The 20,785-nt window shown below is 51.1% G+C and overlaps 1 protein-coding gene across 1 annotated transcript in view; it reads right to left on the bottom strand.

The window, feature by feature from the left end:
* Nucleotides 1–16,345, bottom strand: part of Ell (elongation factor for RNA polymerase II) — a 51,973-nt gene extending 35,628 nt beyond the window's left edge. The window contains exon 1 of the mRNA XM_031340133.1: nt 16,154–16,345. Coding sequence (XP_031195993.1) covers nt 16,154–16,288 — 135 coding nt within the window. The 5' untranslated portion in view covers nt 16,289–16,345. The remainder of the gene's footprint in view (nt 1–16,153) is intronic.
* Between the last annotated feature and the right edge of the window lie 4,440 nt (nt 16,346–20,785).

Genomic DNA, 20,785 nt, shown 5'->3' with positions numbered 1-20,785 from the left:
GACTGCCAGCAGCAAGCAAGCAGGTTCTGCACTTCCACAAGGCTCTGCACAGCATGCTCATGGTAGGCTCCAGCAATAATTCTGGCTGCATCCTGCCTGTGCCCAGCCTTTAGGAAGGTGTGCCTAACACTAACAGAATAAGCCAGGCACGGTAGTGCAGCATTTATGCCAGCATTCAAGGCAGAGGTGAGTGGATTTTTTCTGTGTTTGAAGCCATCCTGGTCTATACAGCGAGCTGCATGCCAACCAGAGCTATACAGTGACACCCTATCTCAGAAAACACAATAAGCTAGCAGAGGAAATTTCAAGAGAGCAGAGCACCAGGCTTTGGGATAGTCCCTACCCACTGCTTTTAGTCAGACTACAAGCAGAGAATAGAGCAGGAAGATGTGGACAATGCCCAGTGTAGGGAGGTAAAGAGCAAATTAAAAGTGGACAAGGCGGCTATGCAAAAGCACAGAGGGACTGCAATTGCCCAGAGCTCAATGGAAAATCTGACATGGATCCAGTTCTAACACAACAGGAAAGTGTCTTGCAGGCTGGCCCCACCCCTCAGACTCAAGGTGGGAGACTGAAAACCCCTTTGGAAAACATTCCTTTGAGAATCTGAAGAGACAGCCAAATGCAAAGATGCTCTACTGTGACATGGCTACTTGGGGATGTGTCCTTCAGGGTCAGCTGAGCAGGCAGAGCTGCTGCAGCCACAGCTCAGAACCTTGATAACACTTTGAGATGGCAGCAGAACCCACACTGGCTCTATGTGCTACCTTCACAGGCATGCAAAATGTAGCAGTGGCAGGGTCATAAAGACTCAGGCCAAAGTTCCAGAATTAAAGTGGGAGAGTCAGCTGCATGTTATATGGAGGTCCTGAAGGCACAGAGCCAGGAGCGTGAAGCATCAGTTGTAATGGAGACAAGGGGATGCCAGGATGGCCAGGAACATAGGACGTTGTGCTGGTTAAGGTTTTTGTCAACCTGACATAGGCAGAGTAATCTGGAAAGGGGGAGTATCACCTGAGGACCCCCTCCACCAGAATGACCTGCAGGCAAATCTCGAGGAGGGCATTTTCTTGATTAATAATTCCTGTGTCCATGCAGTGGTGGGGCACGCCTTTAATCCCAGCACTTGGGAGGCAGAGGCAGGTGGATTTCTGAGTTCAAGGCCAGCCTGGTCTACAGAGTGAGTTCCAGGACAGCCAGGGCTACACAGAGAAACCCTGTCTCGAAAAACCAAAACCAAAACAAAACAAAAAAATTATTTTATGTATGTGAGTACACTGTCACTGTCTTCAGACACACCAGCAGAGGGCATCAGAACCCATTACAAATCCTCTGGAAGAGCAGTGAGTGCTCTTAAGAGCTGAGCCATTTTTCCAGCCTCAGGTTCCTCCTTTTGGAAGGAATTTTGTTCTGTACCACTGTATGCTAGGAATATGTGACTTGAGAATTTTGGTTTTGTTCTTGCTTTTTGAGACAAAGTGTTTTGTAGGCCAGACTCACTACATAGCAGAGGTTGGCCTTGACCTCTTGACCCTCGATAACAACAGCATGGCTGCCCTGACTGAAAATGGTAATTGATTTCACAGGGACTAAGCAGAGAGACTCTGGACTTTTAAACAGTGTTGAAACCAATGCAACCGTAAGGGTTGAAGTATGAGCCCAAGCCTGGATCACACTGAGTGAACTGTTCCCATAGGCTCCCATATAAGCACACTCTCGCCCTACCCAGGGCTGCTGGTTTGGTTTTGTTCTTGGGGTGCTTAGGAAGTAGAGCTAGGTGGAAGAAGTGGGTCACTGAGAGGTACAGATCAGCCCCGCTTCTCTCTTAAAGGCTCTCTGCTTCCTGTGTGCTGCCACCACATGACCTGCCACCAGCTCCAGTGCTACCTGCTGCAAAGGTCCCCACCATGCTTGCTAGTGTTCCTTCAATAGAGACTCTGTCAAGATGGCAGGTGCTTTGCCAGTTACAGGTGCTATGCAGGTGAGAGAGTAAGACGTCTCTAACAGTAGACTCTATGTTGCTGTAAAGTTAAAACTGCTATAAAATGTTGGGAGGCTGAGTCTGCAGCTTGGTGGGTAGAGTGCTTGTCAAGCACATGAGTGGGCCTGGCTTCCAGCAGCATACAAACCAGAGAGACTACACACCCTTCATCCAGTACTTATGGGTTGAAACACCAAGATTCGGAGCGCAAGGTTGTCCTCAGCTACAGAGTCCAAGGCAAGCCTGGCCTTTATCAGACTAGTTCTAAATAAATAAAGCCCTGAGATCTCCACACAAGCCCATGTGTTCTCCTTTCCTACTTCTTCTTCTTCTTCTTCTTCTTCTTTTTCTCTTTTTTCTTTTTGGTTTTTCAAGACAGGGTTTCTCTGTATAGCCCTGGCTGTCCTCGAACTCAGAAATCCGCCTGCCTCTGCCTCCCAAGTGCTGGGATAAAGGCATGTGCCACGATTGCCCGGCTGTCCTTTTCTACTTCTAAGAGTTAGCTGGGACGACCAAGCAGAGTCATTACATGCTGTTTGTCAGAGGTGTGGGTTGGCTATGCAGACCCTAGGGTTGGGGCAGTTGTGCTTTACACTGGACACCAACAAGTGCTGTGAGAACCTCTGTAGGGGAGGCAGAGCCCACCAGGACAGTACCTGGTGACCAAGTACAGGGCTGGAAATTCAATGCACAGGACAACCAAGAGGCTCCTGTCCATATGACCCTGTGATAAATGCTGCCTTTGCCCATCAGAGAAGGGCTATCTTCCTTAAGCAGGAGATCCAAGGAACGTACAATACATGGGCCCTGCTTCACTTAATCTTGCCAAGTAGAAATGACAAATGGGCTCTTGAATGCAGCTGAGCTTAGAACCCACTGGTTTGGGGGCTGGAGAGATGGCTCAATGGTTAAGAGCGCCCTTCTGAAGGTCATGAGTTCAAATCCCAGCAACCACATGATGGCTCACAACCATCCGTAATGAGGTCTGATGCCCTCTTCTGGGGTGCCTGAAGACAGCTAAATTGTACTTATTTACAATAAATAAATCTTTTTTTTAAAAAAAAAAAGAATGTGCTGGTTCAACACAGGCCAGTCATTTCTAAGCTGTGTCCTCAGCTTCTCTGGGCTTTGTCTTAGGGAGGTGGAAATCTAACTCGATTGTGGAAACAGCCTTTGCAACAGCCCCAGGCATATATGAAACACAACAAATGCATACACATATATCCATCATGGGCAGGCAGAATCCCCTCTACAGAATAGCATCCAAGTCCCCACCAAGCAAGCTGACACGAAGCAAGATGGAGGGACAGCTGGGGGTCACCTGAGCTGGGAACATGAACAATGATGGGCAGACACACAGTGGAAGCAAGCAGCATATGCAGCCAGCATGTGCATGAGTGACAGAGTGACCTGGAAACAAACTAGAGCCAGGAGGGATTCCACTTGGCATCTGGCACAGGAGGAATGGGGAGGTACAGGACAGAAAGCCCTAGGGATGCACCCAGAGGGAGGTGGAGCAGACTACATAGTGAGATCCATGCTGGCAACAGCAACCTGCTGCCCACTCAAAAGGTCTTCTGCCCTCAAAGGGAAACCATATTCTAGACTAAAGGAAGCCGGTCTACTGGCTGATGTGCATGGTGACACATGAATCCCAGCACAGGGGAGACTGAGGCTTGCAGCCTGGACTGCAAAGTGAGACTTTGTCTCAAAAAAAAAAAAAAAAACGTAACAAAAGAGGTCCAAGAGACAGCTCACTGTGTAATGGGCTTGCAAAACCCCCAGACCCCACTAAAGGAGAAGGGGAGAACCAAGTATGTATGTGTAGGCCTTTGCTCCACAGAGATGCTGAGACACACCCCCTTCCCCATGTCTTTTCAGGGACAGCAGTTCACTATAGAACTCACCAGGCAGGCTAGACTGCAGAAGGCCTGAGCCTCTGCTTCTGCTGGGATTAAAGGTGTCAACCGCCTGTCTGGCTAGTTTGTTTGTTTGTTTGTTTAATTTAAAAGTAACAAGACCAGAAAAAGAGGGTAGCACCACTCGCTCTTCTAGGCCATGAGTGTGGTGACATCTCTACCTTCTAGTATTTTCTTCCGATCAAATGTTAAGTGTGTCTACAGGGACCAGGTACACGTCAGTCCTGACCTGGCCCATAAGCCAGCCATACACCTCACCCTCCTATCATAGGGCTTCCCCTGTATTCAAGTGTTCATCCTGTAGGCACTATGACATCCTCCTCACCCTTGCCAGCATACGTATCATTTGGGCCTCCTGCTGTATCACGAGTGGCTAAGGGCCAGCAGTTCTCACAGAGGACGAGAAGTGCCTCCTCTAGAGAGTGGGACTAGTAAGCCTGCCCATACCTCCTCTGGGTCTAGACAAGGCAGCCTGGTGGGCTGCACACTCCTTCACCTCTGTCTCTTTGAATCTGCCATGGTCCCCATCTGCTTCCTAAGGAGGTCATGGACCTGGGCTTCAAAGCAGAGGTGCCTGGCTGTCACTGGTCACCTGTCAAGCACAAGCAGAAAGGTAGCCCCGCAAGACAGATCAGGGCTCAGAGAGCTACAAACATACAATTCCTGCTACAGCCTCACAAAGGCCTCTTAGTGATGAGCTATGTCCCTACCAACCCACCCTTAGGGTTCTAGGACATCCAAGGTCCACAGTAGAGACCCCAGCATGGGGACTGAGAGGCTGGAGCCTGGCCTGTCTCCAAGACCTGGGTCACAGATACCATAGGGGTAAGGAGCTTCTACTGGTGCATGCCAGGCTGCTGCTGCTGCCCTATCTTGGGCACACTTTGGATAGAGTATCTAGCCTGCAAGAGGGACCCTCTGGGCCCTGCAAATGCCCTTAGGGCCTCAGGATTAGGCACGTGGCAGAAGATGGGCATACCTGCAGCTCCTGAGCTGCAGAGCTTCAGGTACTGCCCAGGAGAATATGGCCATCCTTATTGGCCATTCCTGTCACAACATAAGGTAGGTAGTTAGGCTTTCGATGTACTTGCAAAGAGGTGAGAATGGGAGGGGAAGAGAGGGTGGGAGCACCTGGGGTCCCAAGGCAGCTAGCCATCAAAGACAACATCTAAAGCTCAGAGCCTGAGCCATCACGTGACTGGAGGACAGGAGTTGCCTCCAGTCTGTGAAGCTGCAACAAAAGTAGCCAGGGCCCTATCAACCAAAGCAGGTTCCTTCTTTATGGGCTTTCTTAGCTGAGAAAAAACTCGGCACCTTTCCTGGGGGGAAGTGCTATGACGAAGGGAGAAAGCAGGAGGGGGGACAGCCCTTTTGGCCTTCTCAGCACAGCTGGCTTCCTACTTGTCATTTCTGGGGGCAGGGAAGATGACTGAGGGTCCATGACCAGGGGAACCCACCCTCCTCTAAGGAAGCTGGATCCCTGGGGTAGTCTGGTACAAGCCCCCATTACCCCCTCCCCATCTCAGATGTCCCCTGAGCCAAGCATATTTTCCTGGAACATGAGGCAGGTACATCATGCCAACTCCAAAAATAGGGCCACAGGAAAGGAAGGCACTCTCCTAGCTGTGGCCTGCCCCTGCCCTCAGACAGCTCCCGGGGAGGTTTCCACCCTGAGTGGTGGCTACCTGAAGGACATGAGGACACACAGGAAAGCAGGAACCTTGGGCAGAGACCCATCAGGAGCTTTCTAGAGTTCAGCTCTCCCAGATATACACTTACCCCAGCTGTCCAGTCTGTGGGGCTCCATTGCAGGACAGTCACCCTTTAGACTACTAAACCTACCCTATGGTGGCAGCCTCACACAGCTGGAGTGGGAAGAGAAGAAAGACTACAGTCAGCACCCAGAGCGGGGCAACTGACAAAGGTAAGCTCCCTCCATCCACATTGTGGTCTCATCAGGGACCAGATTCCTCTGTCCAGGGCAGGGATGCATCTGCTTTTCAACAGGAAAAGTCACACCAAGCTCACTAGTATTCAGGTGTCCTCTAGGTCCCTCTGTAAGCAGTATAGGCTAGACACTGTCCTACGGCATCTGTGGAGCATCCAGGGATGAGAGTATCCCTAGTAACTACCTTCTGAAAGTCCAATGTTGGCCATGTGGACCATATGATATAGCACCTGTGGCTGGCATGACAACACCAAAACCATGGGACTCTCTCCAGGCTCAGTGCAACCCTGAGACCAGAGCTAGGGGAGAAGGGGCTCCCCAGGAGGCAGAGCCAATACTCCCAGCTTAACAGCTGTCCCAACCTAGATTTAGGGCAACAACCACAACAGTGTCCTCTCCATCTACTGAGCCAAGGGCACAGATCTACACAAGATCTTCCCCACACAGCTGTGACAGCAGAGGTTGCAAAAAGGACTCTTTGAAAGCAGGTCAAGGGCTGGAGAGATGGTTCAACGGATCCCATGCCCTTTTCTGGTGTGTCTGAAGACAGTGACAGTGTACTCACATATATAAAATAAATAAATCTTTAAAAAAAAAAGAGCCGGGCGGTGATGGTGCACGCCTTTAATCCCAGCACTTGGGAGGCAGAGGCAGGCGAATTTCTGAGTTCGAGGCCAGCCTGGTCTACAGAGTGAGCTCCAGGACAGCCAGGGCTACAGAGAAACCCTGTCTCAAAAAATCCAAAAAATAAAAAATAAAAAAAATTTAAAAAAAAAGAAAGAAAAGAAAAGAAAGCAGGACAAAGCACAGAGGAACAGTTGGCTGCCCTATCTGTTCCACACCCACAGAGGGCAGCTCCTGGCTTCCTGGCCTTAGGGTTGTTTTAGCCAGGAAGGATATCAGGATGCTGGAGACAAGCCTTCAGAAGCTGAGGACAAGAGACACATGGGGACTTCTCCCAAGGGTCCTGTCCACCTTCTAGCCTCGTGACTAACTGTGGATGTGATTATCCTCACCATCTTACAGCCTTGCTGGGCCGTGAAGTTACGCCGGATGTGGGAAGACCACGCGGTCCACAGCAGGAAGCATAATTTCCTTGAAAAACCACTGTTTAAGAACAAAAAGGAAGGAGCCAGGGGTTGGTGGCATAGCTGTGACCCAGCACTGTGGCAGGAGAACCTCATATTCTGGGGTAGCCCAGGCTACCTAGAAAAAAACCCTACCTTAAAAAACTGAGAGGGATCAGCCGGGTGTTGTGGCGCATGCCTTTAATCCCAGCACTTGGGAGGCAGAGGCAGGTGGATTTCTGAGTTCGAGGCCAGCCTGGTCTACAGAGTGAGTTCCAGGACAGCCAGGGCTACAGAGAAACCTTGTCTCGGAAAACCAAAAAAAAAAAAAAAAAAAAAAAAAAAAAAAAACTGAGAGGGAGGCGGCAGAGCTGTCCCAGCAAACAGTGACACTTGCTGTGCAAGCCTAGGGACCTGTGCTCAGTTCCTAGAACCCAAGAAAAGATGGAAGGAGAGAACCAACTCACAAAGTTGTCCTTTGACCTCCATATGTATGCCATGACATGTATGACCCCTGGATCCTGCAAAGCCACAATAATAAATTTGTGGGAGTCAGGTATGGTGGCACACATCTTTAATGCCAGTACAGTCTGTGTAGCAAGTTCCAGGACAGCCAGGGCTACACTGACAGACCTTGACTAAATAAAAACAAATACACATCGGCTGAAGAGATGGCTCATCAGTTAAGAGCACTGACTGCTCTTCCAGAGGTCCTGAGTTCAAATCCCAGCAACTACACAGTGGCTCACAACCATCTGCAATGGAATCTGATGCCCTCTTCTGGTATGTCTGAAGATAGCAACAGTGTACTCACATATATAACATAAGTAAATCTAAAAAATAAAGAAAATGTGGAGAAAGCAAAACCATAAAAAACAAATTTACAAACTTGTGAAAGTGTGTATGTGTTGGAAGTGGGTGAAGGAGAGACCCCCAAACCAGTTCAACTAGCTGAGGGACAGGGACTCTTAGTTTCCTGGGCTTGAATGTTGGCACTCCACTTGGAAGGGCAGGAAGGACTCCCTCAGACTTCCTGACAATCCCTCAGATTAGTTTCCTCTGCACTGAGGGCCTGACCTGGTGTTTGTAGGGTAGGGCTGTCCTGACACACACGTGCACGTGGGCATACACACACCCCTGTTAGAGGTTGGAGCTTCTGCCAACAGCCCACAAATGGGATCCCAGAGATCTTCCTTTCCCTCCCACTCACCTCCACCCACAACATGTGATCAGCCTAGGTGCAGCGGTACAGAGAAGGAACAAGACACTAGACACAAAGGAGACAAGAAGGCCTGGGGGCCAAGGCTGCCCCACCTACTCCACAGAGGGCAGCTCCTGGCTTCCTGGTCTTGGAGTTGTTATAGCCAGGAAGACATCTCAGTTTCCCACAGGCCACTTTTCTCTTTCACAGTGCCAGAAAAGGCCAACGCCCTGACAGAGACCACCGCCAATCACTAGTTAAGGGGGCCAGCAGAGGTGAACCTGCATTCAAGCAGGATATGGAGTAAGCCAGACCAACACTGCCAAAGTCTGTGGCTGTAAGGCTGGGGAGCTGTGAGGACCTTCTCCCCTCTGCATGGTTAATAGCCACTAAGGCTCTCTCCAGGCCTCCTCATTTTGTATCCTGAAGGTACATAAAAGGCTTGTAAGCCTTTCCAGCAACGGGCAATGATCACACCACCTCACTCAGCTAGTGTGGCCGCATAGACCTTCCTCTCATCTGGCCTCCTGAAGACATTCTATCAGGCATGAACCAACAGCCCAAGACAGTGTCCAGTGATAAAAGGTGCTTGTCTCCAAGCCTTATAACCTGAGTTTGCGCCTGGCATCCTCATGAACAGGGGAGGAGTCACGATGGTGTTCTCTGGCTGCCACACATTGTTGAGGCTTGCACACGAAGGCCCATGAGCGTGTGGGCTCGTACACATGTGCACACACTCACACAAATAAAGATAAATCTAGAAGGGCAAGGTGGCACATGCCTTTAGTCCCAGCACTCAGGAGGCAGAGCAGGAGGATCTGAGTTCAAGGTCAGCCTGATCTACAGAGTTCCAGGACAGCTACACAGAGAAACCCTGTCTTAAAAAACCAAAAACAGCCAGGCGGTGGTGGCACACGCCTTTATGGTGGCACACGCCTTTAATCCCAGAACTTGGGAGGAAGAGGCAGGTGGATTTCTGAGTTCGAGGCCAGTCTGGTCTACAGAGTGAGTTCCAGGACAGCCATGGCTACACAGAGAAACCTTGTCTCGAAAAACCAAAAAAAAGAAAAGAGAGGCAAAGGCAGGGGACTCTCTATGGGTTCAAGGCTAGCCTTGCCTACATAATTAATTCTAGGGCTATGTAGACCCAGTCTCAAATCACACAAACAAAAAACATCAAGATGGCCAGGAGGTAGAGAGATTGAAACATCTCACATGCCCAGTGGAAGGTGACAGTGAACCTTGTGGGAACAACACAGGGCTTCTTTCCTATGACCTGCATCTTGCCAGGATGGAGTCACACAGACTCCCAAAGAGTTCCACCATCTTGCTGCCTGAATGATCCGTAGTAGGGCCACAGGAGGCCCAGCACTGACCACTCTGCCTCTAGAGGGCATGGTGCTCATAAGAACAGGGGCCATATCCTTATTAAAATAAGACAGATCGCCAAGGCAAGACCCCACTGCCCCCAGGGACACCAAGGTTCCAGCGTGGCACAGTGACTTTGAGGAGCCAGAATCAGTGACAGTCTTTTGGCCTTATGAGGGGGATATACATGGCTCTGTCACACCCTATCCAAGCATGTAGGACAGTCTTTGTGGAAGAACGAGGAAGAACATGTCAGGAGTGGCATCCCCTCAGTGAGCTTGGTCTTCCGTGTGTGATGGCTAGCAGAGCCACCAGGCTTCCAGGGACCTGCACCTATACCTCTCAGAGCCCTAGGTGGACTGCTTGGCTCCCTCCCAGAGGTGCTGCTACAAAGCCTGCTGCCACACACAGCTAGCTGGTGTGATCCGAGAGCCACTGAGGCCTTCCAGCCACCTCTGCATTTCCACCAGCCTAGGTGACGGAGCCCTTACCCGAGCCTGGGTTTCAGCACCAATATAATTTGGTGATCCCGACATCTGATGCTGAGTCACTTGAGAGCAAGGAGGAACAGGCTACTATACCCACTGAAACTACGTTCAAACTGCACACAGGATGCTCACCAGATGACTCTGTGGGGAATGGTGCCTGCCACTCTGAGTACAATTCCCAGGACCTACCTAAGTGGTAGAAGGAGAAAACCATCTCCTTCAAGTTGTCCACGCACACACACACAAAATGAAAAATAAAAATTCTAATTGTACACATGTGGCCTGGGGTGCTACTTTATGATAAGCAGCTGCCTAGCATAGTCCAAGCCCTGAGGTTCCATCTCCATAAAAAGAGAAAGAATAAAAGTAGAGACGAGAGACATAGGGATAAAGATGGAGAAAAGAAAAGGGAAGCAGGCAAAGAAGGGAGGGAATGAGTAAAGGAAAAAAAGAAAAGGCGGGCTATCATGGCATATACCTTGATCCCAGCACTGAGGAGACAGAGCCAGGAGGAGGAAGAGTTCTGAGCCACCTGGCTCCAAGAGAGATACCTACCTTCTGGAACCTGATACCAGGACCTCCCATATGCCTCACACACTGGTCCTCTGGCCTTTTCCCAGGGTACTGTCACAGATCAGGCCTCAGAGCTGCCTGAAGTTTCTGCTATGGCCTCCTCTGGGCCCCACTCCCTCCAGCTTGGCTCTCCCTGTTCAGCATCTCTCTTCCATGGGCCACACCAGTGACTCCTAGCACTGAGAAAGCATCATCTTCAAGAGGCCACAGGCCTCTGCCTTCATGGGCCTTCCTTCCCTAGGACACCTTCACCCAGAGCACACACCAGCCTGCCTCTACTCAAGGTTGCCACAGCAGTCATCCCCAGGGTCATGCACCACACCTAGAATACATGTCTGACCAATGAGCTGGGTATAGTATGGGAGGCACAGAGATCGAAATGAAAAGTTTTTGAGCCTGGGGTATTCAGTGGTCACTGCCTGCCTAGCATGCTCTATTGCGTCGGTTCCATCCCCAGAGCTGCAAAGAAAAAACTGAGGGGCTGGGAGATAGCTCTCAGCAGCCACAAAGCACTGGCTGCTCTTGCAGAAGACTCAGATTCAATTCCCAACACCCACATGGTAGCTCACAACCATCTGTAACCCTAGTTTCAGGGGACCCAAAGCCATCATCTTGCATCAAGAATACAGGTGGAATGAAGATAGAAATATCCATTTACACAAAATAAAAATTAAAAAAACAAAATGGAGCAACCAGGAGAGCTTGGGCTGGGCTGCAGTTCAATGGAGGCCAAGCACACAGGCTTTGAGGCTTAAGGGATGATAACCCACTTACTTAGTACTAGGGAAGACAGAGAGACAACACTGCATGTGAGCCTGGAGTGCAGAGTGGGTAAGGATGCCCCTCGTGCTACAGGGACAGTCATGACTGCCTTTTGTGAGCCTTCCCTCCATGCTGGCTGTGCACATAGTAAAAAGGAGACAAGGTTTCCCACATGCTGCAAATAGACATCCAGAGACTCCTGATCACTTTCATGCCAGCCCCCTACCCCCATCCCCTGGGCCTGATGACTCAGTGAGGAGCCACATTTCCCCTTTGGCCAGAGAGGCTCCTGTCTGCACGACATCATAAGAGCACAAGGCTGTGACCCTGAGTGTGGGACAGTCTCCTCAGCATGGTCTATTTGGACACCAGCTTTTCTTTTTATTGAAAGGTGACACAACAACTGGGTGTGGTGGCAAACACCTGTCACCTAAGCACTTGGGAAGCAGAGGAAAGGCTGGTCTGTGCTACACAACACCTGTCTAGAAGAGAAGAAAGAATAAAAACAGAAAAAAATATTCATCTGCCATAGCTGCCTCCTGGTAGGAAGTCTCTTGGGGGCACTCTTGAGTGACCCATGGGACTGCAGAGCTGACAAAAAACCAACCTGTGTGGCTCAGAGCACCCAGGTCAACCAGTAGCAGGACTCCTGTGTGTGCCCTGCTAGCCCCATCCCTGGGTCTTCTGTGGTTTGGCTTGGGCCTAAGGACCAGCAAAGGATGCAGGGAAAAGTAGCCGTGTTTTCCGTGCTGGGTAGTTCCTCCCTCAAGGACGCCAGGATGTCACAATCCCCGTGTGCTGTCAAAACTGCTTGCAGGGTAATGAACTCTGGCCTGCAGATGAGTCAACAGAGGGGTGGGTTCTGAGTGCCTGCTGTTTACACACAGTCACTGTGGCCACAGCAAGGAGGCCGGAAGCACAGTCAAGGGTCACAGTAGCTAGGGAGAAGCTTTGGTCCCCAGTATACACACCCATCACCCCCTCAAGACTCCAGCTTCTTGTTCAAGACCTTGAAGAGACTCAGCCTCAGAACCATCCTTGCAACACACACAGGAAACCCATTCCCCAGCAGGCCAAAGGCACAAGGCTGTCACACTTCTGATGCCCACACCAGCATGCTCTGCTCTGCCTGGTAGAGTCACAGTCCTTCTGAGGCCCTCCCTGCTTGGAGGTCCTGAGAAGTAACTTGGCCTCTAAAGCCATGACCTCACCTGAACTGGACACTGCTCCCTTATGGGGCTGACTGGGATGGATGGCAGGGACAAGCAGGGCACAGCAGTCATGCCTGTGAGGTAGGCTAGCAGACTGCTCTGAGTCCCCTGTGCACTGAGGAAGCTGAGGAGGAAGGAGATGATGTGCTGCTTTAAGGCTCATCTGCCTCACAACAAAGTGGGAGCCACTAGTCCAAGCTGACCAGGGCAGGGTCCTGGTAATTCCAAAAGGCTGGAATCCCCAGGGGCAGGGTAGCCACACCAGAAATGTGCAGGCTTAACTGAGGCCTCCTGCCCAACTCCCAAATTTCCCCCATGGTGTAGCACAGTGAGCCAGGGCATCCTGCTCTCCTCCTGGCCCTCTCTGGCTATCGCAGCCCCAACTTTGCTCCCTACTGACGTCCATCCTGCTGGATCTCCCATACCCATCTCTGCCTCCCAAGGATTCTAAAGCATCAGGTGTAACATGAGGGGTGCATCTTGGTGCCTGTGAGCCCAAAGGCCAGCTCTATGCTGACAGGGAAGGGGTGTTTCTTTGTAGGAGGAGCAGGTGGTTAAGGATGGGCCCAGAAGGCAGCGTCCTACTAGCAAGTGACAGATGTCCAGGGATATGAGGCCACAGCAGAATCCAGACAAGAGTCACTGAAGACTGAAGAAGGGACTGACAAAGGGGAGGTTGACCCTTGCTAGTCCACAGATGCTCGAGGTTCTTAATCCTACTAGAACCTTCAATTTTCCCTAACCTCTCTGTGCCTCTCCACCAAAGGCAGGGTGAGAGCATGTGGCCACAGAGTCACCTACCCAGCAATGATGAACAGTGGGGTAGGTGGAGGCAGGGTCCCCAGCTCATGGCTCTCAGGGGAACATGTCTTTCAATAGCAACTGGCTGTCCTGGAAGGATGAAGGGACCACATTTCTTCATGTGTTCCAGAAGCCATACCCACAGAGTTCCAAAACACACAGATGAAGCGTCACATCAGCACCAGTTTGGTTTGAGAACTCCTTTAGGTTGTTTCTTTGAGTCTCTCATAGCCCAGACTGGCCTTGAATTCCTAATCCTCCTGCCTCATCGTACTCAGCCCCAGACCACAGGTAGTTTTCCTGGTATTTATTAGTATTATTTTTATGTTAGAGGTCCAGGGTGGGATGGGCTCCAGCTATGCCTATGGCTGTACCTTGAACTGGCATGGCCTTCTATGCCAGTAGAGGCAAGCGCACACTTCCTCCCCTCGACATGTCTTCACCAGGCCACACATACCCTTTCCACAGGTAGTTCCCTTCCAGCCCCTGTTCTGGATACACCTGAAACTAAGAAAAAGCTCCTGGAAATTCAAACTAAAATATAGGATGGTGCTGGGGCATGAGAGTCAACAGGGAAGGCAAGGCCAGCCCGGGATACAGACGAGGTAAAGAAATCTTTGAGACGGGCGGTGGTGGCGCACACCTTTAATCCCAGTACTTGGGAGGCAGAGGCAGGTAAATCTCTGAGTTCCAGACCAGCGTGGTCTACAATAGCAAGTTCCAAGATAGCCAGGGCTACACAGAGAAACCTTGTCTAGATCAAGCATAAAAGTAAGAGCTGGTAGCACTGCTCAGTGGTAAACAAGTGTCCGGCAGACCCAGCTCTGGAGAAGCAAAAGGGACTAACCTGGACAGGTTGCTTTTTAATGGGGCACTAATTCAAAGCAGGGACAAGAGGCGGTGCTGACCCTGTGAGCATCAGCTGATGACCAGTGCCTCTCCAGTCACTCAAGTTTCTCCAAGTCCCTCCCCATGGTTCACCATCCCAAACCTGTCCTCTCCTGCTACCAGAGCTAACACAGTTCAGACCCCTCCACACTCAGAGAGTAAGTTTAAATCCGAGCTGGGCACACACCTTTAATCTAACAAAGGTGGCACGTAGATCTCCAAGAGCTAGAGACCAGTACGGTCTACCTGGCAAGTTCCAGGACAACCAGGACTGCGAAGTGAGACTCTACTTAAAAACTATATGTATCTCTGAAGCTGGGCTGGTGGTGGGTGCCTGCCTGCCACCTTGGCACCTAGAGTCAAGAGTCATGGGTTTGACAGCAGCCTAGGAGAGTGAAGCTCTGATGCTGACCACAGATTACACTCCAAAGTCGCCTTGCCAGTAAGTGCCCTGTCAGCTTTCCAGATAAACACAGGTTTGGACTGTCCCAAAACTGAATGCTGTCAGCCACAATGTCCAGACTCCCTCATGGTTGGTAGTCACACGGCTAGACATAGCTGGCTTCCTCGGGGCACGAGCATGGTGGCCTGCAATTCCACAAGTGCCCTCACAAGAAGAAGATCAGGCTTAGTAAGGGGATGTAATGCACACCCAAAATTAAAAATAACAGTATGACAGCAGTGCCAGAGAAGGCTGCTGGGGTGTCAGTGTGAGGGCCAGCTACTGCCACCAGGTACCAAGTCCACCTGACAGTGGTGACTCATGCTCTGGCCCAGCTGTTTCTGAGAAAAGCCCTGGTCCTCCAGGACTAGTCAGAATGGCCCAAGGGGGAAGACTCCAGGTTGGAATTCCAACCAGGAAGAGTGGCTGGGCTGGTCACTCAGTGGCTGCCACCCAAACCCTCACCACCTCTTCCTTCTCACCTGCAGGGGCACTCTCTGCCTCAGGATGAGGAACCTTTTTGACAAGGGAAGAAGGACTTTTTCCAGAGAGATTCAAGCTGTTCTAGGGAGGACAAAACTAAGACCCGGGCACAGGCAGGAAGTGCCCGGGTCTCAAAGAAGTGAAGGGAAGACACGCAGGAAGAGGTATGCTCCCCAGATCACTGAATGGAGAATAAATTCCTGGCTTGGCCAATGGGGCAGCACATGTCCCAGGCAGGAAGAAAACCACATTCTTTCCTAGTTACTCTCTGTTCACTCGACCGCGTCAACACCCCCTGCGCCAGCACAGGCAAACACACATCCCAGACAGACTCAACACCCCAGTCACTTTAGTAAGATGAACCCTCAAGCCACTTCCCCTGGGGACCTGCAACTTCTGTCCCAGTGGATGGGTGATACCATGGCTTGGGTGGAGCATCAAGGTGTGACCCAGGAGTGAGGCCCAGGAGAGAGAGACACAGCCAGGATCCCTATCCCCACTCCCAAGCCAGGAACCAGTACCAAAAAAGCCTGGAGTTTCTCCAAATGAAGAGTGGAATATGAGGGGACCAAGTGTGGTGGATACAGATGCCCCCTGCTGAGTGCCCGGCGGGAGGAAGCCCCCGTGGCTAACATCACCACCTCCGTCGGTGGGAAAACCACAACAGCCTGTCCAAAAGTATCCAGAGAAACAGGGCTACCTGAGGTGGCAGGATCTGGGGCCAGGCAGTAAGTTTCTGCCTAAACTACCCCCTTCTAAGAGTGGATCCAAACACACCTGTCATCCCAGCACTTAAGAACCTAAGGCAGGAGGATGGCCGTCAGTTCCGGGACAACCTGAGCTACATAGAAAGGACCTGTTTTAAAAAAAAGAAACAAGAGTAGAGTCAACCTGAAGGATGTCACCGGGGCCGGCCAAGGTGTCGCCCGCCAGGTGTGGACTCGCGGCCTTGTCCCCCCACAGGTCCCCGCGAGTGTCTCCCCACGGCGCAGCCTATCTGCCAGGACGCCGCAAAGCTCACCTGATGGGCCCGGTAGCTCTCAAAAGCCTTCAGAGCACTGTCGGTGAGCTTCACGTGGAACACCGACACCCTGCTGCCGTCGCTCACGCGCCCACACGACAACCCGTAACTCCTAGCCTCCTTCAGCGCCGCCATCTTGCAACCATCACTCCCCCGCCCCCCTCTTCAGCGACTGCGCCGGCCCCGCCCCGCCCCGGCCTGGCCCGCCCCGCCCCGGCTCGGCCCCCCGCCCGCTGACGTGCTGCATTATTCATGAGACCGGCCTGGCCACGCCCCACTCCGGGCACGCGTGCCTTCTTTGACCAAGCTGAAGGACGTCTGCCTGCCGCTCACACAGATGGCCACGCCCCCGAGTACCCGCGGGCCCGCCCCCGGGTCCTAGGACGCCGAGTCTAGCTGCATTATTCATGAGAAGCTAGCCACGCCTCCCCGCGCGCTCGGAACCCGCCCGCGAAGACTAACTGCGGCGCGACTGACCACGCCCCCAAGGTCTCGCGAGGCCAGTCCTAGCCTTAAAACGGCCCTTCGCGCAGTGGACTGGCCAAGCCTCTCGGCTCTCCAAGAAACTTCCCTCCTTGGCAAACAACTCCCGTGCGCGTGCGCGGTTGGGCACACCCTCAGCTCACAGACAGGCCCCTCCTACCTGACGACTGCTGCTGCATTATTTATGAGGCGAAGAGCGCTGGAAACCCATCCTCATCCCAAACCCAGCAAAGCCCTCTCGGCCTCGCGACCCGTCGCGAGGGTGTGTTATTTATGAGAAACTGGCCATGGTCTACGTGTCTGTAGACCGCCAGCCGACGACGACGAACACGTTTGTTCGTAGTTGCCAGCGCGATCTAGACGGTCACCCAGGTGCGGCAAGACCACCCCCAGTGGAAAAAAAAAAAAATCACCTTAAAGAAACGCACTTAGCCACGCCCACACGTGGCGAGGCCCGCCTCCTCTACCAGTCCCATGCCACGCCCCCAAACGCCCGTGGAAGCCTGCGTCGCTGAGGACCTGAGGTCCAAGCGCGAAGCGTTGGCCACGCCCCTGGCCTCCGTAAAGCCTGCATTATTCGTGAGCCAGGTTTGGCCACTCCCCCACCGCGTGCACGGAGATTTTCGCAGACCACCCTTTGCCCGCGAAATGCACAAGTGATAAGCCCCCCCGTAGGTACAAGGTCCGCCCTTCGTCAGTTCACGCGCCGGGTTACATAGCTCTCCCCAGCACCCTCAGACGCTCGGACAAGCTGAGTGATTCAGGAGTTGCCGCTGCCGCGTTTCGCAAGCCAATTTTCAAAGGTTCCCCACTCAACTGACTACGACCACCGACCGCTTGGACGGGCCTTCCTCATGCCCCACCCCCTCATGCATATTCATAACGTCCCAATGGTTCCACCTCTCCAAGCCCCTAGCCCCGCCTCTACTTTTTGTTATTCGTGAACCCTTAACACTTGAGCGAGGTTAGCTCAACTCCGGCCTTTAAGCTTGATATTTATGCTTTTTCTTCCGCGTTCCTTTGGTGGAGTCTGCTCACAGCCCTCCAGAGGGCCAAGTGGGCGGGGCCTTTCGCACCAGGAGGGAGTGGGCGTGGTTATGTAAACCAAGTGGGCATGGGTTTGCGGGGTCCAGCTAATGGGGGATTCCCAGAACGGGGCAAGGTCTGTGGGAAGAGGATGAAGTGCTGAATGTGTCTAATGCTAAAAGTTCAACAACTGGATGATTCTCCCATACGTCATGCGCTGGCTTTCCAATAAACAACTCTTAACGCGACATCCAACACGTACTCAATGTTGCACAACCGCTACCACTGACTGTTCCAGAACATTCCTTCCTGTCAAAGAAAAGCCTGGTCCTCATTTGCAGTTTTTCCTGTTGCCTCTCTGTCACCTGGCAACTCTGATCTGCTTGTCTTTGTGGGCATTTCATAGAGCGGTCCCACAAGCTGAGGCCTTTGAGGTGTGATTGTTGTTAAGGGTCATCAATTGGTGATGAATCAGGGCCTCGTTCCTTTTTGATGACTATGTAATATTTTGGTGTGTGTAATTAACAGCTTTTCTTACCATGTGATGATCAGCATCAATTGCTGCTGCTCACTGCTTACTTGTGGACAGCTTTTTTTTTTTTTAGGATGCATTTATTTATTTTATGTACGTGAGTACACTGTAGCTATTTTCAGAGACATCAGAAGAGGGCAACAGATCTCTGAGCCACCACGTGGTCGCTGGGAATTGAACTTAGGACCTTCGGGAGAGCAGTCCGTGCTCTTAACCTCTGAACCATCTCTCCAACCCCTGTGGACAGTTTTAATAGACTGAATTGCTGGGAAATGTTGAACATCTGCACATTGACCTCTAATACATTTTTTTTTAAAGGTATATTTCTCATACATCATATATATAATCTTTTTTTTCTTTTGTTTTGTTTTTTCGAGACAGGTTTTCTGTGTAGCCCTAGCTGTCCTGGAACTCACTCTGTAGACCAGGCTGGCCTCAAACTTAGAAATCCGCCTGCCTCTGCCTCCCAAGTGCTGGGATTAAAGGCGTGCACCACCACTGCCCGGCCATATATATAATCTTTGAGACAGGGTTTCCAGCTGGCCCAGAACTTGTTATGTAGATATGTAGAGCAATGGGCCTCAAACTAAAGAGCTTGCCTGCATTTGCCTCTACCCAACATAAAGTTTTTAACACATTGTTATGGAGGAGGGATCCTAGCTAGTCAAGCCGTAGAGCAATTGAGCTGCCAGCTACTCTCCAGGAGACATCTCTGGTTATTTTCCCAGTCTATTTAGTTCAACCACAGAGCAAAGGGTCAGGAAACATTGTGTTTCACCAACACAGTCCTGAACTCCCGAGTGTTAAGATGATAGGTTTGAGTCACCACCCACTTTTAAGCTACTTTTATGTGCATCAGTGCTTGCATACGTGTGTCTGTGTGCCATAGATAGCCATAAGAAGGTATGAGGTCTTCTAGAACTGGACTTACAGATGGTTGTGAGTTTCCATGCTGGGAACTGAGCCCAAGTCTTCTGCAAGAGCAACAAGCACTCATAGCTGCTGAGCCACCTCTCCAGACCCTTGTTTTAAGGCATGGTTTCATGAGTCCAGGTTTGCCTGTAATTTACCATAATATAGCTTAGGGTAGCCTTGAACTCAGAATCCTCTGGTCTCAGTGTTCTGAGTCTTCCATGGCAGGACAGGCTCCATCATTAGATCCAGAGTCCTCTTACCTTGTACCCAGCCTCCAAAGGCAGAAAATCATAGCCCAGGATCCCCCAGTAAGAGGGTGGACACATGGCTCATCCATCTCTAGAGTACTTTCTGGGCTGGCAAATCAGCTCTGTAGGTAAAGGTGCTTGCTACCAAGTCTCATGACCTAATTTAATCCCTAGGGCCCACAAGGAAGAAGTAGCATGCACCATTGCACAGACAACCCACCCCCAGTGTACAATTTAATAAAATGTAATGAGAGCTTGGATTTCCAGTATTGCAAAATAAGCCAGAGGTGATGGCAAGCTTGTAGTATCAGCTACCCAGGCAGGAGGATCACTGGTATCCAGCAGTCCCAAAATCAGCCTAGACAGCACTGCAAGACTCTGTCTCTGAGATAAACAAAGGATGCAGGAGGTATATAGGTGCTACACCAACTTCAGGGAACTTATAGAGAGGAGGTTGGAGGCTGGGTATCTGGGGGGAAGGGGCGGGGCGGGATAAGACCAGTGCAGATTCTGGTGAGTGGGTGTAGGCACTCTGCACCTTCCTAGATAGGCTGGGCACAGCAGGCCTCCCCAACACCCTAGCTGAGATCAGAACAGCTCTGGGTGACAGGCACACTGCTGCCCAGACATTCGTCCCCATCCTAGGCCAGATGAATACTGGAGTTGGCCAGCGGGTTGGGAAAAGGCGAGGGTCGCTGGGGCTCTGAGAATCTGTGGACAACTGCTGAGTGGCAATCCAGGGACTCACTGTCTACCTCTGAACTCTTTAAGGATTTTTGAGAAACAGGTCTTTAGTTCCATCCCAGAACCCCTAAACATTTTTTTAAAAGAACAAAAAACAAAAACATTGGGCTGGAGAGATGGCTCAGAGGTTAAGAGCACAGTCTGCTCTTCCAGAGGTCCTGAGTTCCATTCCCAGCAACTACATGGTGGCTCACAGCCATCTATGAGATCTGGTGCCCTCTTCTGGTCTGCAAACATACATGCAGGCAGAACACTGTATACATAATAAATAAATCTTAAAAAAAAAAAAAAAAAAAAAAAAAAAAAAAACAGGGCTGGAGAGATGGCTCAGCGGTTCAGAGCACTGACTGCTCTTCCGAAGGTCCTGAGTTCAAATCCCAGCAACCACATGGTGGCTCACAACCATCTGTAATGAGATCTGATGCCCTCTTCTGGGTGTCTGAAGACAGCTACAGTGTACTTACAAATAATAAATAAATCTTTAAAAAAAGAAAAAAAACATTTAAGTGTGAGATATGATATCATATAGCTAGTATACCTGCCATCCCAAACTTGAGAGGTAGAGGCAGGAGGATGAGGAGTTGAAAATTAGCCTTAGCTACATGAAACCATACCTCAAAACAAATTCCCCAGAGAACCAGGCACTGCATGAATGACCCTTCTACTGGCAATGCCAGGTAGTAT

The sequence above is a fragment of the Mastomys coucha genome, unplaced genomic scaffold, assembly GCF_008632895.1.
Source record: "Mastomys coucha isolate ucsf_1 unplaced genomic scaffold, UCSF_Mcou_1 pScaffold22, whole genome shotgun sequence".
NCBI lineage: Eukaryota > Metazoa > Chordata > Mammalia > Rodentia > Muridae > Mastomys > Mastomys coucha.
The sequence above is the reverse complement of the archived record's forward strand: the minus strand, read 5'-3'. Positions and strand labels throughout refer to the sequence as shown.